The sequence below is a fragment of the Lepeophtheirus salmonis genome, chromosome 8 (genome assembly GCF_016086655.4).
Source record: "Lepeophtheirus salmonis chromosome 8, UVic_Lsal_1.4, whole genome shotgun sequence".
In the NCBI taxonomy this organism is placed as follows: Eukaryota; Metazoa; Arthropoda; class Copepoda; order Siphonostomatoida; family Caligidae; genus Lepeophtheirus; species Lepeophtheirus salmonis.
This window is the reverse complement of record NC_052138.2, coordinates 11,798,311-11,813,441: the sequence shown is the minus strand read 5'-3', so window position 1 is coordinate 11,813,441 and position 15,131 is coordinate 11,798,311. Positions and strand designations below refer to the sequence as shown.

At 34.5% G+C, this 15,131-nt stretch overlaps 5 protein-coding genes across 10 annotated transcripts; 4 read left to right on the top strand and 1 right to left on the bottom strand.

The window, feature by feature from the left end:
* Window positions 1–1,322: 1,322 nt before the first annotated feature.
* Window positions 1,323–5,232, bottom strand: crp (transcription factor cropped). Of its 6 annotated transcripts, none has more exons than XM_071890307.1 (5): window positions 4,825–4,984; window positions 4,219–4,755; window positions 4,042–4,162; window positions 3,619–3,839; window positions 1,323–1,461 (listed from the first exon to the last, which is right to left on the bottom strand). In XM_071890307.1, exons 1-4 carry the CDS (start codon window positions 4,854–4,856, stop codon window positions 3,651–3,653), a joined length of 879 nt encoding a protein of 292 aa, XP_071746408.1. In that variant the 5' UTR covers window positions 4,857–4,984; the 3' UTR covers window positions 1,323–1,461; window positions 3,619–3,650. The 6 variants fall into 6 exon arrangements, 5 of the variants coding, with proteins under 5 accessions (XP_071746408.1, XP_071746407.1, XP_040573829.1 ...); XM_071890306.1 differs by lacking the exon at window positions 1,323–1,461 and adding an exon at window positions 2,519–2,942 and having other exon boundaries at window positions 4,825–5,232; XM_040717895.2 differs by lacking the exon at window positions 1,323–1,461 and adding an exon at window positions 2,995–3,294.
* Window positions 5,233–5,400: 168 nt separating this feature from the next.
* On the top strand, window positions 5,401–6,979 carry LOC121122832 (uncharacterized). Its single transcript, XM_040717893.2, has 4 exons — window positions 5,401–5,542; window positions 5,743–6,174; window positions 6,227–6,636; window positions 6,694–6,979. Exons 2-4 carry the CDS (start codon window positions 5,759–5,761, stop codon window positions 6,771–6,773), a joined length of 906 nt encoding a protein of 301 aa, XP_040573827.1. The 5' UTR covers window positions 5,401–5,542; window positions 5,743–5,758; the 3' UTR covers window positions 6,774–6,979.
* Window positions 6,980–7,471: 492 nt separating this feature from the next.
* On the top strand, window positions 7,472–10,359 carry LOC121122830 (methylmalonyl-CoA epimerase, mitochondrial). Its single transcript, XM_040717892.2, has 4 exons — window positions 7,472–7,706; window positions 7,802–7,978; window positions 8,598–8,780; window positions 8,879–10,359. Exons 2-4 carry the CDS (start codon window positions 7,818–7,820, stop codon window positions 9,003–9,005), a joined length of 471 nt encoding a protein of 156 aa, XP_040573826.1. The 5' UTR covers window positions 7,472–7,706; window positions 7,802–7,817; the 3' UTR covers window positions 9,006–10,359.
* LOC139904685 (multiple inositol polyphosphate phosphatase 1-like) lies at window positions 9,020–10,359 on the top strand. The gene has a single exon (XM_071890304.1). It carries the CDS (start codon window positions 9,020–9,022, stop codon window positions 10,310–10,312), a length of 1,293 nt encoding a protein of 430 aa, XP_071746405.1. The 3' UTR covers window positions 10,313–10,359.
* Window positions 10,360–10,380: 21 nt separating this feature from the next.
* On the top strand, window positions 10,381–14,403 carry LOC121122829 (uncharacterized). The gene is made up of 4 exons (XM_040717890.2): window positions 10,381–10,566; window positions 10,635–11,741; window positions 11,795–12,038; window positions 12,096–14,403. The coding sequence occupies exons 1-4, from the start codon at window positions 10,381–10,383 to the stop codon at window positions 13,907–13,909; spliced, it is 3,351 nt and encodes a 1,116-aa protein (XP_040573824.1). The 3' UTR covers window positions 13,910–14,403.
* The last annotated feature ends 728 nt before the right edge of the window (window positions 14,404–15,131 follow it).

Sequence of the window (15,131 nt, the reverse complement as noted above, 5' to 3'; positions counted from 1 at the left end):
ATGTCCTTTTATATGTAGGTCCCATTTAGACGTCAAAAAAGTTCATTCATTCTTATAAAACTTGATAGTTTAGGCCCCAAAATGGCAGACCTTAACAATGATGACGTCATATGAAAACGCTCCATATATATGACTTACTAAACATTACTGATATACTTGACTGCAAAAAGTATTTATTAAATAATTGAAAAAAAAAGTCTGGTTATATTAGAGTTGTTGCATGATTTTATAAGTGAAAGTGTATCCAGATGTCAAGTAAACTAACTCTCGAGTAATCAATCACGTCATTACCTTTTTTATATCATGCAACCTCTCCTCCGAAAATAAACATAAAAAGGCCAAGGTTATACCGTAACATGTGTACGACAGATGTTGACTTCCACCACGCTTTTTAAAATTGACCACATACTGTCTGAGTGGTTGCGTATTTGGTCAAAGTCTGCCTTTCTTGCCAAACAGTCGATACCATACATAAAAATTGAAAATTCTAGCAATAGTGACGTCATTGACTATGATTGGTTGCGTGTTTTATCAAAATCTGTGTGTCTTGCCCAGCAGTCGGTAGGATACATCAAATTGAAATTCTAGCAAGCTCCGTTACATGATGGTTTAACCTAAAGGACTTTAGGGAAAGAGTGGTCAAGAGAAAAATAAACAATTCAGTTTAAAACACAGGGAAGAATATGTTCCTAACGTAGTCGCCCCTATTCTTCTCTTTTCACTATGGTAGAGACTCACTCTTTCACTTCGTGTTCGTCAACCGTCTGAAGTCGGCCTTGAAGAAAAAGCCGAATTCCTGAATTGCTGACATTGCTAGGAAGATGAACAAGTCTCCAACAGCGGTGTTCAGGGCACTAAAAAAGAAAGGGGGAAATAGGGAACCTGAGGACTCATTGTGATCTTCTCTGATGATAATATTTTAATTGTTGACCCTGACTTCAATAGGCAGAATGATCGAGTAGTGATATATGGAGAGGTAGCAGAGTAGCACCGATATGTCTCCACCACCAAACACATTGCTTTAAGTGATTATGTTAGGGCTGGTTGCATCCCGAAGTTCTCCCATGGATCAAATCCATCGTTGACAATTCTCCCTGGGTGCTCCAACAAGATGGATATCACCTCCAAAGAAAACAAGAAGATGTACGTATCAACCTATTCCATCTAGGCGCACACCAAGGCCTACAGGAGGCACCACAATAGCAATCGCACCCTGAAGACCTTCACCTGGGCTCCAGGCGCTGGTACATGTGCTTTACACCGCATGGGGCTCACAATCAAAAACATTCTAAAAATTCAATTAAGCTTGTTTCCAAATTTACCCAGGATCCTGCATTGGACTTCTATATTTTTGGTGTAAAAATGGGTAAATAATATATATAATTATGCGGATGTCTCTTTCCTGTATATAGGAGTTGAAATGAGGAATGTTTGTTTAAAACCCACTTGTCCGTCCAAGCCCTAATAAATGAAAACATAGTAATTATTTCTATATGTCGAATGAATGAGACTCAAACCCAATGTTACAAATTTAATATTGCGACTCGGTCACTCATCAATCCTCATTCTCTGTCTATACAGATTATAACTATGTATTCTTATTATTATTATTGTAAGTGACGAATAATTAAAAAAACAAAATCTTTTTAAAAAATCAAGAAAATTAGTTTTTTACATCACATATACGACAGAAAGCGCAATATTACATTGGTATATTTTGGTAAATTATTGAATTTGTGTTCAATTTTAATTTTTAGTTGAGATAGCATAGAATATCAACAATAGTTTATAATATTCATTTAATGTATGATACTTGATTTAGCCTCGGTATGACCACTTTAAAAACAAAATATCAATCTCTCATTAATTTTGTCATTGTTACAATGATTTTTTGCTACTTTTCAGTGCAATTTACAGCCCCTCTAGAGTAATCAGAATAATTTGTTGATAGAAAATGGAGGATTATAATTCGTCGAAGAGTAAAAATGTTGTTGTTGAATACATATTATGTTTCTTCGGTTCCTTACAAGTATTTGATATGTCTTTACAATATTTCTAAAATTTTATATTGACTTAATAAATTGTGAAACAATTCATAAAAAACATAAATCTGCTTAATATCACATCTGTTTAAATTTCAAAAATTGAGTTATCATTGTATTTATGTTCGGTTTATCCCAACACTTATTACATTGGCTTGATTGACAAATAACTTTTTTTAGAAAAGACAAATTTTAGCAATCAATGACGTCATAAATTGCACCATAATGGAAGGAGACGCTAGTTTAAGGGCTCATAGTTAATATTTATACTTTATAAAATAAACAAATTTCCAATAAATCTGGATAAAGTCCATCAAATGGCTTTGAAAATAAAAAAGGCACTTAATATTTGAATTAAATCAAAGTAGTATGTACTGAAAATCCTAGATTTGTACTTTCTTTTTTGAATCGATTAGTGACGATAAAAGTAAGATAATTAGAGAAAAATGTCGTATTCCTTCCATGGTTATAGTTAATTTTTATCTACTATCTATTGTATAACGATAAAATAACATATTTTGAATGCATTTTATGGCCAGACATATAATAAAACTAAGCTATTGACTATAGAGGTATACACATTTTATAGACAGAAAGGTTCAAGTCACATTATTGGTCCCATTTTGACTTCAAATAGTTCACTATTTTCATTAACATAAATAAATAAAAGTTTTCATTCTTATATAACTTGGAGGTTTAGGCCTTCAAAATTGTGACATCAAGTGAAAACGCTATATTAATATCCTTTTTTGGAAAGTTTCAACAAAAAAAACAAAAATTGTCAACAATGAACATTATGACAAAAATCGTTTTCTTTTCTACTAATCTAAGTAAGCCCCTTCTCCGTAGGCACAGGCATGGCAGCGATAAGCCGTCCTATAACGACTATGAAATTAACAGCTTCATTCCAATGAAGTTCATAATGGAAGAGAAAAATAATAAAATATTAGCATAACATGATGTGATCTTTGAAAAGTAGATCGAATACAAAATTTATATTGTGTATATATAATTTTTTTTAAATACATAGAAAAAATAAGTTTATAAATATAAAATCAATAGTAATTATTATTAATAAGCGGAGTCTCGAAAGTGAACAACATTCAATTATGAAAATGAAACCACTATTACTTTTTTTTAAATATCTGAACACAGTGAAATAAACAATGTATAAAAAACTATCATCTTTGATCCGTGAATCAATAATTTCAAATTCAAAAATTCCACTTCTTTTTAACAATAGTATATATACCTATATATATATATAAATAGATTTATAGCATTTGAATATTTGTAAAAATATTATTACTTATTAATGTAAGAAATCGAATGAATTTCATTAACGGAAAGAACTTAATTAAGGTAATCTCTCTAGCAGCCAAGAATAATTCCAGGTAATTTTACAGAGTTTTAAAGAATTTGTTTCTTTAAAAAATCAGTTTTTTGTGTTGATACATTTGATCAAGAATATATAGATTTATGATATGAAATATTCACATACTAATATTTAAAACTATTTAATAATAATAATCAATTATTCTTTGATAACTTGAGAATTATGTCCCAGAATACATACATGTGTGGTGGTTGTTTAAAAAATTATGACAATCAAGGGGATTTTAGTTCTTGTTTTAAAATCACAAAGTTACTGGAGGTTACTGGTACATTTAATGTTATTGGAGATGGTGTAGGTTTGGAAGTGATTGAAGACGACGATGATACAAACACAGAGGAACTTTTGGTGTTTTTATTTTCAGGGGAGACGGATCCGGACTCAATTATCTCTTCTTTAACGACCTATTATTATGAAATGATGAAATAAATGGGGTGGTGGCGTAATAATAGAGATATGAAAATTATCTCTTTCTCGCAAATACATATGAATTCTTAAAATAGGGAGAAATAATTAATGAGAAGACTGATATCTAATATTTTTTTTTCAAATGTACGCTCAAGAGGATTTGGACAATTTTCACATTTCAACGCATGAACGCCTTACTTGATTGGGTGTTCCGGCAACATCCTCCGATGAAAAGAGATGATCGCCCTCTAGATGTCGAATGGCTTCAACGATTGAATCTAGATTTTGACGGGAGTTATTCGTGGTGACAATATAAGACCTATTTGGAATGAGGAAATGTTTAATATGGATACTTTCTGAGAGTTGTGAATTCACCTTTGCCCTAAAGGATCCGTGGAGACAATGCGTTCCGAGGAGGACTTGACGACAGACTCGACTTGTACTTTAACTGAAGAGGATGAATGATTTTTTTGAGGAGGAAGAGATGAGAATTTGTCTAGAGCGGAGCGCGAGGACGCAAGTTCCGACTCCGCAGTTCGTAATTTGGCTTCTAATTCAATCCGTAATTGTCTTTCTCGTAGTAATTGAAGAGCAGTTTCGTCTGCCTCGTTTTCCCTGCGTCGTTTGAGAGAGGCATTCGCATCTTCCACAACGGGGGAATTCCCGAGATTCAGAAGTCGCTTGAGCTGCACATTTTGCGTCAAGAGACGCGTCTTTTCCCGCTCCAAAGAGTAAATGTATTCCGCCGTTTGCTGAAGGATCGAGGCTTTACTCAACTTCTCCCCTTCGTGATGAGGTAACAGGCTTCGGAGTCCTTGGAATCCCGCATTGATGCTCTGCATCCGCCGCCTCTCATTCGAATTCGCAATCTCCCGCCGAACTTTCTTATCCCGATCTGTCACCATCATGTCCCTACACAAAAGAAACCTTCATCTCTCTCCTTTTAAACTACTCAAGGACCACACTCTCTTCAAGACTCACCCTCTGGACAACGACATGTCTTCATCCAGCATTCCAACTCCTTGCAATCCCAGGATTCTGGATAGTTAGTACTATTATTTTATTTATTTACTCTCAACTTTAAGTTCTTCTGCCATTAGTATTGTATATATCTTCTTCTTCCTTTTGAAGTGAAGAGCCTCCTTCGCTATGTACACAAACTATAACTATCCGGCATTCCTCTTTTGTACAAAACTAGAAGAATGTCACGTGTTTTTCATTCAATTAAATAATAACAAAGATGGCTCTTGTTGAATTCAAGATGTCGACTTGCGCCTTGGCCTTCCATGCCCATCTCTTGGAAGGCGCCATCTTGTTTTATCCCTCTGCCAAACACTCCTATATATGGAAGCCGAATACATCTATCAGCGCACGCATGTATTTTGGAATAGAAGACATCATTGAAATAAAATGATGTCGAAGTATTTGAATAAAAATATGTGTATATATAGAAATAGTATTTATAGAATATATAAATCCCCAACTTTGTTTAAGGGGATGGAAGTTCCAAGAATTGTGTTAGGATGCCTTGAATGAGGATTTGGAGGAAAAGAGGATGTCTATGATGTGTAAAAAGCGGGCCCAATTCTAAATTTCCTTTCCTTTTCCCCCCTTAGTGACCAGTTTCATTTATTGCTTGAACTCATCAACTCACTCGAAAGGGTCGTCCATTTCTTATCCTAATTTAACACATCTTAAGGTAATTCTTCCGTCCTCCCCTGTGCCACGTCTCCCTCCGACTATTTGAGGGAGGAAAGTATTGGCCTAGCTTTCTATTTGAGTTAGGAGTGAGACGTGGTTAGAGTGGAAGAGGATTTCCAAGATGGCGACACCTATTGGGTGGGCGCCATGTTGTGATCTCCCAGACTAACCCTCTTTTCTTTTCTTGCTTCCCTATAGAGAATCTAGAGCCAAAATGCCTGAACAAAAGTTGGGATTCGCTGAGAACTTCATGCTGTCTGGTGTAGCCGCCGCCGTCTCTAAAACGGCAGCCGCACCTATTGAGCGTGTGAAGCTTTTGGTGCAGAATCAGCATGAGATGATGAAGCAAGGTCGTTTGGATAAACCTTACAGCGGAGTGGTGGACTGCACCATGCGGACCCTCAAGAGTGAGGGCGTGATCTCTTTCTGGAGAGGGAATTTGGCTAACGTGCTCCGCTACTTCCCCACACAGGCCTTGAACTTTGCATTCAAGGACACGATCAAGGGCATCTTCAAAACGGCCAAGGATGCTCCTCAGACGGAGAAGTTTGCCAAGAACATTCTGTCCGGAGGCTGCGCCGGATCCTTGTCATTGACCTTTGTCTACTCACTGGATTATGCTAGAACGAGGTGCGATACTCACTCTGCTTTTCAAACCCTATTTTATTGTATTGCATTTCAGGTTGGCCAATGATGCCAAAACAAAGGACGGAAAGCGAGAGTTTAGCGGTTTAATCGATGTCTACACCAAGACCGTGAAGTCTGACGGTGTCCAGGGTCTTTACAGAGGGTTCACCATCTCCTGTGTGGGTATCTTCATCTATCGTGGTATGTACTTTGGTCTCTACGATTCCATCAAACCCATCCTCTTGGGAAGTGACGCCGGTCTTTTCGCTTCCTTCCTCTTGGGTTGGTTGGTCACCATTACTTCTGGACTCATGTCCTATCCTATTGATACCATCAGACGAAGAATGATGATGACTTCTGGACAAGCCGTCAAGTACAAGGGAGCCATGGATTGTGGTATGCAAATCCTCAAGAACGAAGGATTCATGTCCATGATGAAGGGAGCTGGAGCTAACATTCTCAGAGGTAATATCTAAGCTAATATCCCTTCTGCTTTCATTTTATACTCGCATGTTTTTGCAGGTGTCGCTGGTGCTGGTGTATTGGCTGGATTCGACAAATTCAAGGCTCTTTACTTCCAATGGCGCTTAGAAAGAAGTTAAAAACATTAATTGCATTTTATCTTATGAGGGGAAGACGATCAATCCACTGGATTTATTTTTTCTCTTCGCATAGATCATTCCGAAGACTAAAGCATCGAATGCTATAGTCTAAGTATTTTAAAAACCGCATTTATCTATAGTTTTTATATTAAATGAGACTCCCCCATGTACCCTTCATATTGAAATATAGACGATCGTTAGTTTGAGTTATAATCTGTTTATTTAATAATTATGGATTTTTTTTATCTGAAGGAAGTGTTAAAGGGTGATTTGAATAGGAGGATTTTTTAATATGCTCATCATATCAGTGTAATGATGTAAATTATTAAAAAAATTTGGACTTAAAATTGTAGTACTGACGATTTTAAGGATGTTGAGAGGCGAGATGCTTAGCCGTCATGACGTTTCGTTAAATTAACTACGCTTAGTTTTGGTGTAAGTAAATAAACAAGTCCCACCCCTCCGTCATTCATGAACACATGGTACAAGTGCCACTTTATGCGTGTATGTTCTCAGCAAGAATGAAAAAAATAATGATAACCGCCTTAGCAAAAAATAAAAAAAAATACTGATCAGGTTGCCAACAACAAAAACTACCACGCTTAAAAATACTCAGAATTTACATAACTAGCTATCTTACTGGGAGTTAAGAATTCCTAAATTAAGAACAAAAATTTCCTAAATTATAAGAGCTGACTGAGTTCACCCATCTTGTACTAGTCGGCTGCAACTTTAATTAACCCAAGATTAATAGAAATACAATCTGACTAAGACGTACTGCTTAAAGTTAAAAGGTTTAAAGCTTTAGTCCTCCTTCTTTTTTTTCCCTTCTTGATGACGTCATTAAAAAAATACCCGTCGACGTGAAGAATTATATTTTACGTCACGATAAACATCTAAGTAGCTAAAGCATTATATTTTGTTACTGCGAACGTGAGTATTTTTGATTTTTCTAATCAAATGTTAATGTACCTGTTACCAAGGTTAATAGAAGTACATATTAAACTTGCTTGTTCCTAATTAAATAGTGTTGGTAATTATTTGATGATGAGTGGTCTGTTGTTAAGGAGAGGTCTATCCTCAGCTGTCAAGGGAATGAGTTCCAATTTGTGGAGTTTGGGGAAATTGAATCATGTGGCAATCGCCACTAAGGATTTACAAAAATCCATCAATTTCTATAAAGATGTTTTAGGAGCCAATGTTAGGTAGTGTGTTGATCTAAATCATTCGCTGATCCACTCTGTAACTTAAAAAAACTAACAACTCCCCTCCCTCCTCTTAATAATAATTAATATACTAGCTTAAACTTTATTCTGAGTTGAATTCTCCAATTCCATTGACAATTTATATATAATATGTTGACAAGTTGTAACTTGTCTAAACAGATTCACAAGTTATTTTAATAAACAATTACTAATGAATGCTATCATTTCATTTTGATCTATTAAAATTAGATATTTTATATTGATTATGTGTTTACGAGAAAGATAACAAATTGAACTTTACAATGGCCCATGGAATACTTATCTATTAATCATTTCATAAAAATAGTCAAAAATAGACTATTAATATTATCAACCATACATGGAATAATCTATTATTCCTCAACCCGTGATCTGCCAATCCTTCATTTAAAATTATTCATCTCATTTTTTGGTTACAACTTGTACACGACTTATGCCTTTGAAATGCAGAATAAAGTAATATTCTTGATATCAATTAACATCCGGTTACATGTAGGGAATTATTTAAGAAATAATTATGTATTCATTATTTTTTTGTATTCTATCAAAGTTTAACAAACGTCATTTTTAAAAAAAATAGTTCTCCAGATAATCTGAAGGACCACGGAGTTACTGTTGTCTTTGTGGAATTAGAGAACACAAAAATAGAGTTATTACACCCTTTGGGTGATCAATCTCCAATTAAGGCATTCCTTGATAAAAACGTGGACGGTGGAATTCATCATGTTTGTATTGAAGTGGATAATATAGAGGAAGCTGTAAAGTACGTAATGATCATCCCTTCAATTAATCTATTGTGTACAGTACATTGTCATTATATCAATATAATTAAATCATTATACAATTGGATTTTTTCTATAGGACTGTCAAAGAGAAAAATATTCGTTGTTTGGCAAAGGATACTAAAATTGGAGCACATGGAAAGCCTGTTATGTTTCTTCACCCCAAAGACTGCTCTGGAGTGTTGGTAGAACTTCAACAAGCTTAAATCCTCATTTTAAAATGAAGATTATTGTAGGACTTTTGGTATTAGTGTTTTTCATCTATTTTTTTAATTGGTGCTCGGATAATAATACTGATGATACCTTATTATTCAACAAAGAAGTTGCGTTTAAAAGATTGGCATCGAAAACTCCATATGAATTTGTTCGGAATTATCACGAAAATAATATCACGTCTTCATATTCCGGGTGTGAATACATTCATTCATGGTTCCTTATCCGCCATGGTACAAGATATCCTGGACAAAAAAATATGTTTCAAATTACTCATGGCTTAGAAGAGATAAAAAAGATATATCCTCATTTATTAGGAGACTTTCCAAGTATCTTGCACTTGAAAGAATATCTATTCAGCAATTTACATCCTGAAGGAGAAAAAGAAATGATCGAGTTAGCAGAGCGTTATAAAATTCTATTCCCGAAATTATTCTCTGATGAACATGATTTTCAAAAGTATAAATTTTTTACAACACAAACCCAGCGTACATTTCGTTCTAAATATTTCTTTACAATTGGCCTATATAATAGACAAGTTGCAGCCCGTATACCGCATGATACAAGTATGGAGAAAGTCTTAAGATTTTATAAACATTGCTCAAAGTGGAATAATAACTATAAAAAAATAATGACTCGTAAGAACAAAATGTTTGAAGAATCGGATTTGTTTAAAAAAAATGTTTTAGAATCATTTTCTATGCGACATAAATTAGAAAACATTATGAGTGCTCAAAACATTACTGTATTGTATAATGTATGTCGATATGGTCAGGCCTGGAATCCTCAGGTTTTCTTCGAACCCTGGTGTCCTTTATTTACTCCTGAAGAAATGTCTATTTTAGAATATCGGGAGGATGTTCTTGACTATTGGGAAGATGGAATTGAATCTGAAATTAATTATAGGCCTGCTTGTGTTTTAATTACTCATCTTCTCGAAAGCTTAAAGGATCCTTTGAAAGCTACTGTGAATTTTTCCCACTCACGAGCTATCAGGAAATTTTTGGTTCTGCTCAAGTACCTGGATGACAAATTTGCATTGGATGTTGATAATTATCTCCTCTTCAAAAACAGTCGGAAATGGAGAGGTTCTTTCGTTTATCCCTTTGGTGCTAATATAGCTATTGTGGTGCGTAATTGTCAATCTCCAAACATCTCAAAAACTATTGGACTTTTTTTAAATGAAAACTTGATACAAATACCTGGATGCAATGAAAAGTGGTGTGATTATTATAAATTCATTGAAATTATGAGTCAATTGAATAAAAACTGTGATTTATCAGCGTTCTGTGATTCTTGACACCTTCTTTTTTTAATCACGAGTTTAAAATATATTCATTTTATTAGGTTTCGTATGTATTGAAGAAGATGAATGGTCAGGAATATGAAATGGTTCAACAAGATGACACTTCTATTAGTGAAATTGATGGGATTTTATCTCCATTGGAGAGTCCAAAGTTATTGCGACAAAATCGAGAATCTGTTTTCAATCGTCTTTCGGTTGGGAATCAATCCAATTCTTCATTTACGAGTATAGACTTTTGCTCGATACAGGTGAGTTCAATTTTTTTTTTTTTTTTATGTGTGTATGCGTTCTTATCTTTTCTTTATTCTTGTTTAAGGTTTTGCCTAAAAATGAGGTTGAAGCATATACTTTTCTAAGGGATATTTCTTCCAATTATAAAAAGTTTCAAAATCTAAAAACGGCGTTAGAAAAAAGCTGTTTTTATTCTAACTTTAATAACACATCATTTAGTCCAATCAATCAAAACTCCATTCTCCATTTGGCTGTTATTCTGGGAGATACTTACTTACTTTCTACTTTACTCACATTTTCAAAGACATCAAACTTGGACATTAATTTACAGAACGCAAAAGGTGACACTCCTTTACATTTAGCTGTGGATTACAATGAACGAGGAGCAGTTGAGCAACTTTTAAAAGCCAAATCGAACACCGAAATATTAAATAATCTGGGATACACTCCTGTTCAGATTGCAACACTTAAACAAAATGCTCCCATATTACAAATTTTAATTCGACAAGGAGAGGTGAATCGCCGAGTTTTGTGTCCGAATACGAATGAAACACTCATTCATTTATCATGTCGCACTCTTCTTATGAGAAAATTGAATTTGCAAGAGGAAAATGAAAGGAAAATTCAGTGTGTTAGCGAATCTAAGGATATAACTTCCAGAAATTTAAGTTGTGACAGTGTTGACATAAGTTTACTAGGGGGCCACAAAAGTCAAGAGGCAAAGTTGATGAAGCATGGTTTTTCCATTTTGAGGAGTCTTCTCCATGATTTTACATACTGTCCGGATCTAATTGAAGTCGAGGATATATTAGAAACATCTCCTGGCCTAATACTACATTATTTTTGCATATTAGATTTTCAAGAAGGTGTCAAAAAGTTATTCCATGAACCCTTTGTCGTTAATCCCAATGTCACGAATAAGAACGGATTTTCTGCATTATGGGTTGCTTCATGGAGCAATCACATTGATTGTGCACATATTGTTTTAAAGCAGGATGGTGATCCAAACTTTGCATGCTCTGTAAATGGATTTACTCCACTACATTTAGCAGTTCTAAATTTTCACGAAAATCGCGTCAACGAAACATGTGATTTCATTGATCATCTCATTCAATGCGGAGCAAATTTGAAGAAAGTTAATTCTTGCGGAGAAACAGCTGCTCATTTAGCTGTCCAGACTGCCAATTTTCGGGTAGAACAATTAAAGTTGTAGTTTACTTGTATATGATTTTTATCATATTTTAGGTAATTTCGAAATTCGTATCAGCTTTAGGCCCTGAGCTATTGGAACTGAAAGAAAGTGAGGACTCAGAATGCTCGTTTTTTATGTATGCTGTTGGGCGACTTGATGAAAAGTCAATCTACCAGTTGATAACAATGGGAGCTCCGCTGATAAGTTCCAATGTATGGGGTGAAAGTTTGTCTGGGAAAATTGTCATATTGTCTGACTCAAAATTACCGTTACAAGAAGCTGTTGCTGGAGGAAACAGTGAGTTCCAACCATTTTTAATTATATAAATATATAGCTAAACTTACTTTCTTCTAGGTGATAATTATTTTAATGCTTTACTTCGATGTAGTTTGATGGATATTAAGGATCGCATTGTTGATGAAAAAACTTATTTTGTGTTTTTATGTTGTCATTTGATTGCGGCTGCTAGAGACTTGCGGTCTGATGTTATTCGAATGATATTTCAAAACATTGAGGACATAGATATGCTTCATTCTTTATTACTATTCAAGGATACTAGTAGCGTTGATGATACTTTTACCAAAACCCCTCTTCAATGGGCAGTCGAGAATAGTGATCGTTTATGTACTACAGAAATCCTACATCAAGAATACCAATGTCACAAATTAAGTAAAGAAATGGGACTTCGTTGTTTAAGGAATCAATTGAAAGGTGACGAGCTGCTCACGTGGACCATTGAAACATTCACTGTTTTCTACGACAGAACGGTTGCTCAAAAATGTGTATTCCCCCTCATGGCTCTCGTCCCCGTATTTTTTTCCATTTTTAATTTTACCTACGACTATTACTCTGATATAAGTTTAACGCTTCAGTATTTTAGTGACTCTTCGTTTAGAAACTCTTTTCTTGTCGATGATTTCAATGCCACTCTGAAGAACAATCATTGCCGTAACTTTACACCTACCCCTCATCAATTTTTCATAGCATTTGCCGTCAATTTAATTTGCATAACTGCTCCATTACTTGTGTTTTTCTTCATGTGTGTATGGGAGATTCAATCGGCTTTACACTCAAATGGGTTCTGCTGTCCTGATATAATGGCTATGTTTTTGTCATTATTTTTTACTCCATTTTTCGTGCTCTACGTTGCTGGACGGCAAGTGTACTACAAATTTAGACACGCAAGAGCCAAGCAAAAAAATTTATTCAGAGATCAGCTACGCAAAAGTGAATTTTTCTGGGGAATTACAAGAAGTGCTGAGGCTGGATTAGAGAGTTGCGGACAGCTTATACTTCAAATTTGGCTCCTGTCCTTTAATTTTTACAGCCTTTTAGGATTATCCTTTGAGCAATTTCTTAAAAAATCTCTTCATGGCGTTGTTCTGATTCTCTCATTCTCAATCAATGAAGCAGATGACATAGAGCAGAGTTTAGGAAAAGTTTTCCTATCCGTCATATCCTTGGTTTTTAGTGTTTCCTCTGGTTATCGCATGTTGAAAAGGGGATCTCTTCGAATGAACAATGCAGTTTTTATCTATCTTTCCACTTTTTTTCAAGTACTCGCAAGAATTTGCGGTGTGAGTCTATTCTTTGTTGGGGTCCGTAGCTTTAGTCCCATCATTCCTCTACTCCTCCTTGCACATTTTGCATTGATCCTAGTACTAAAATTAACGTTTGAGAGTGATGCCAATACCTTCCGTTCCCTTTCTTCCTTTTTAGTCTCACTTCTCACGGTGTTTGCTAGTAGTATGGTCTACGTCCGGATCACACCATTGACTCATAGATGGCAGTACGAGCATCGCAGTACTTTTGTCGTACAATTTCTATTTTTCTTGATTGTTTTTATCGAAAACATTATTCTCTCATGTACTCCAATTCTATTTTACAATCGAGAAGACACACTTCTGAGCTGTCTTTCACCCAATCAATTTAACATCTACGTCTTCTTCATAATTTTGCTTTCAGCATGTGCTTGGTTTTGTCACATTTTCTATTATAAATGTATGGGTCATCCATGGTCAGATATCAATGGCCCTGGAAGGGACTCTTTAAAGAAGGAGTTTCATGTATATTTCCAAGTTTTCGGCAAAGAGAAACAACTTATTTTTAACTATGGTAAATCAAAGAAAACGAAGAGGCTCTCCACAAAAGACGTAGATTTTATTTAATGCCATACCAACAACTATAAATACCTCCAGTCGAACAAACCTGTCTTGCAAATAACTTAATATATACGTTACATTAAATCCAGAAACATCCTTTGAGAAAATTGAGCTTTAAAAAATAATATTTAAAAGGGGGCTTTGGGCCTAGGGATTGTGGGATTTTTTATTTATTTATCTGTTTTAAAAGTATACATAACTGTTACTATAATTTGTTCATTAATATCCAATATCAGACTGATTAATGTTTAGATAGTGATACTGATAGTTTACTCCATGCTAAAAGTAATGTTGAGTCTTTTAAATATAATTGTTCTTGAGAATAGAGTCAGTTTTTAAGCAATATTTTCATATGTAAATTTTAGAAATGTATTAACTAATTAATAATTCGGCTTATAAGTTTACTGAATTAAGTTTGTAACGTACTTTTTATCCGTCTGTAAGAAATACTTTATGTTTTAAGCTGTTGAATGGGTCAATAAAGTACCTAGTGAAAATAATTGCAGCACATTTTAAAATTTGCCTTCATTTAAAAACTAATTCTTATGCGCTTAAACTTTCCCTGAATTGAGTCTAGTTGCACTGAAGTGGATATATATTGGTTTTGTTAACTTTTTATTAAAAATGGTGTTCCTGCTTTTACATTTATAGAGGAATTTTCACATCTATCATACGAATGCACGTCAACAACTTAAATAATTTTGGAAACAGATTAAATTTAAAGGGCAAGAGCTTTGTTTACTTATTTGAATTTGTTTATAGAACGATCGAGAGTAGCGCCGTCTTGCGGGACAATATTACAACTTGAATAATATGAATTGTAAATTCAAAGTGGGTAAAAGAATACAATAAAGGATCAAATTTATGTATGGACAGTAATGGCCAATGGGATAACATAGATATATAGATGGAGAGGGAGGGAAAACATAAATGTGGAGAAAAAATTCAGTTATGTGCATGCAACATACATATTTTATTTATTAATTCATCTGGAGAGGGTATTGGAGTAGTGGTGTAAATCCTGTGACTCTTTAATTTGGTCTGTTTTTTTTCCCCCCTTTCCTTTTTTGAATTGATAATATGAAGAATTAATTTTCTTTTCCTTAGGAGTTGTCATTATTACTTAATTCCTGAGTATTGAACATACTTTCCTAAATAGATTCAATTATATTCAAAACCTAATTTAACATTCGTGTGTTCTCATGAAAGGTAAAGTGTAAGTCTATGG

Bases quoted from the DNA above. Each gene is read 5' to 3' on its own strand.
- crp (XM_071890305.1), bottom strand. From the start codon at position 4,856: ATGCTGGATGAAGACATGTCGTTGTCCAGAGG. The intron at 4,163-4,218 runs GTGAATTCACAA...CATTCCAAATAG, and splicing joins ACGGATCCTTTAGGGCAAAG to GTCTTATATTGTCACCACGA. The intron at 3,840-4,041 runs GTAAGGCGTTCA...TCATAATAATAG, and splicing joins TTGCCGGAACACCCAATCAA to GTCGTTAAAGAAGAGATAAT.
- LOC121122832 (XM_040717893.2), top strand. From the start codon at position 5,759: ATGCCTGAACAAAAGTTGGGATTCGCTGAGAACTTCATGCTGTCTGGT. The intron at 6,175-6,226 runs GTGCGATACTCA...ATTGCATTTCAG, and splicing joins CTGGATTATGCTAGAACGAG to GTTGGCCAATGATGCCAAAA. The intron at 6,637-6,693 runs GTAATATCTAAG...ATGTTTTTGCAG, and splicing joins TGGAGCTAACATTCTCAGAG to GTGTCGCTGGTGCTGGTGTA.
- LOC121122830 (XM_040717892.2), top strand. From the start codon at position 7,818: ATGATGAGTGGTCTGTTGTTAAGGAGAGGTCTATCCTCAGCTGTCAAG. The intron at 7,979-8,597 runs GTAGTGTGTTGA...TAAAAAAAATAG, and splicing joins GTTTTAGGAGCCAATGTTAG to TTCTCCAGATAATCTGAAGG. The intron at 8,781-8,878 runs GTACGTAATGAT...TTTTTTCTATAG, and splicing joins AATATAGAGGAAGCTGTAAA to GACTGTCAAAGAGAAAAATA.
- LOC139904685 (XM_071890304.1), top strand. From the start codon at position 9,020: ATGAAGATTATTGTAGGACTTTTGGTATTAGTGTTTTTCATCTATTTT.
- LOC121122829 (XM_040717890.2), top strand. From the start codon at position 10,381: ATGAATGGTCAGGAATATGAAATGGTTCAACAAGATGACACTTCTATT. The intron at 11,742-11,794 runs GTAGAACAATTA...ATCATATTTTAG, and splicing joins TCCAGACTGCCAATTTTCGG to GTAATTTCGAAATTCGTATC. The intron at 12,039-12,095 runs GTGAGTTCCAAC...ACTTTCTTCTAG, and splicing joins AGCTGTTGCTGGAGGAAACA to GTGATAATTATTTTAATGCT.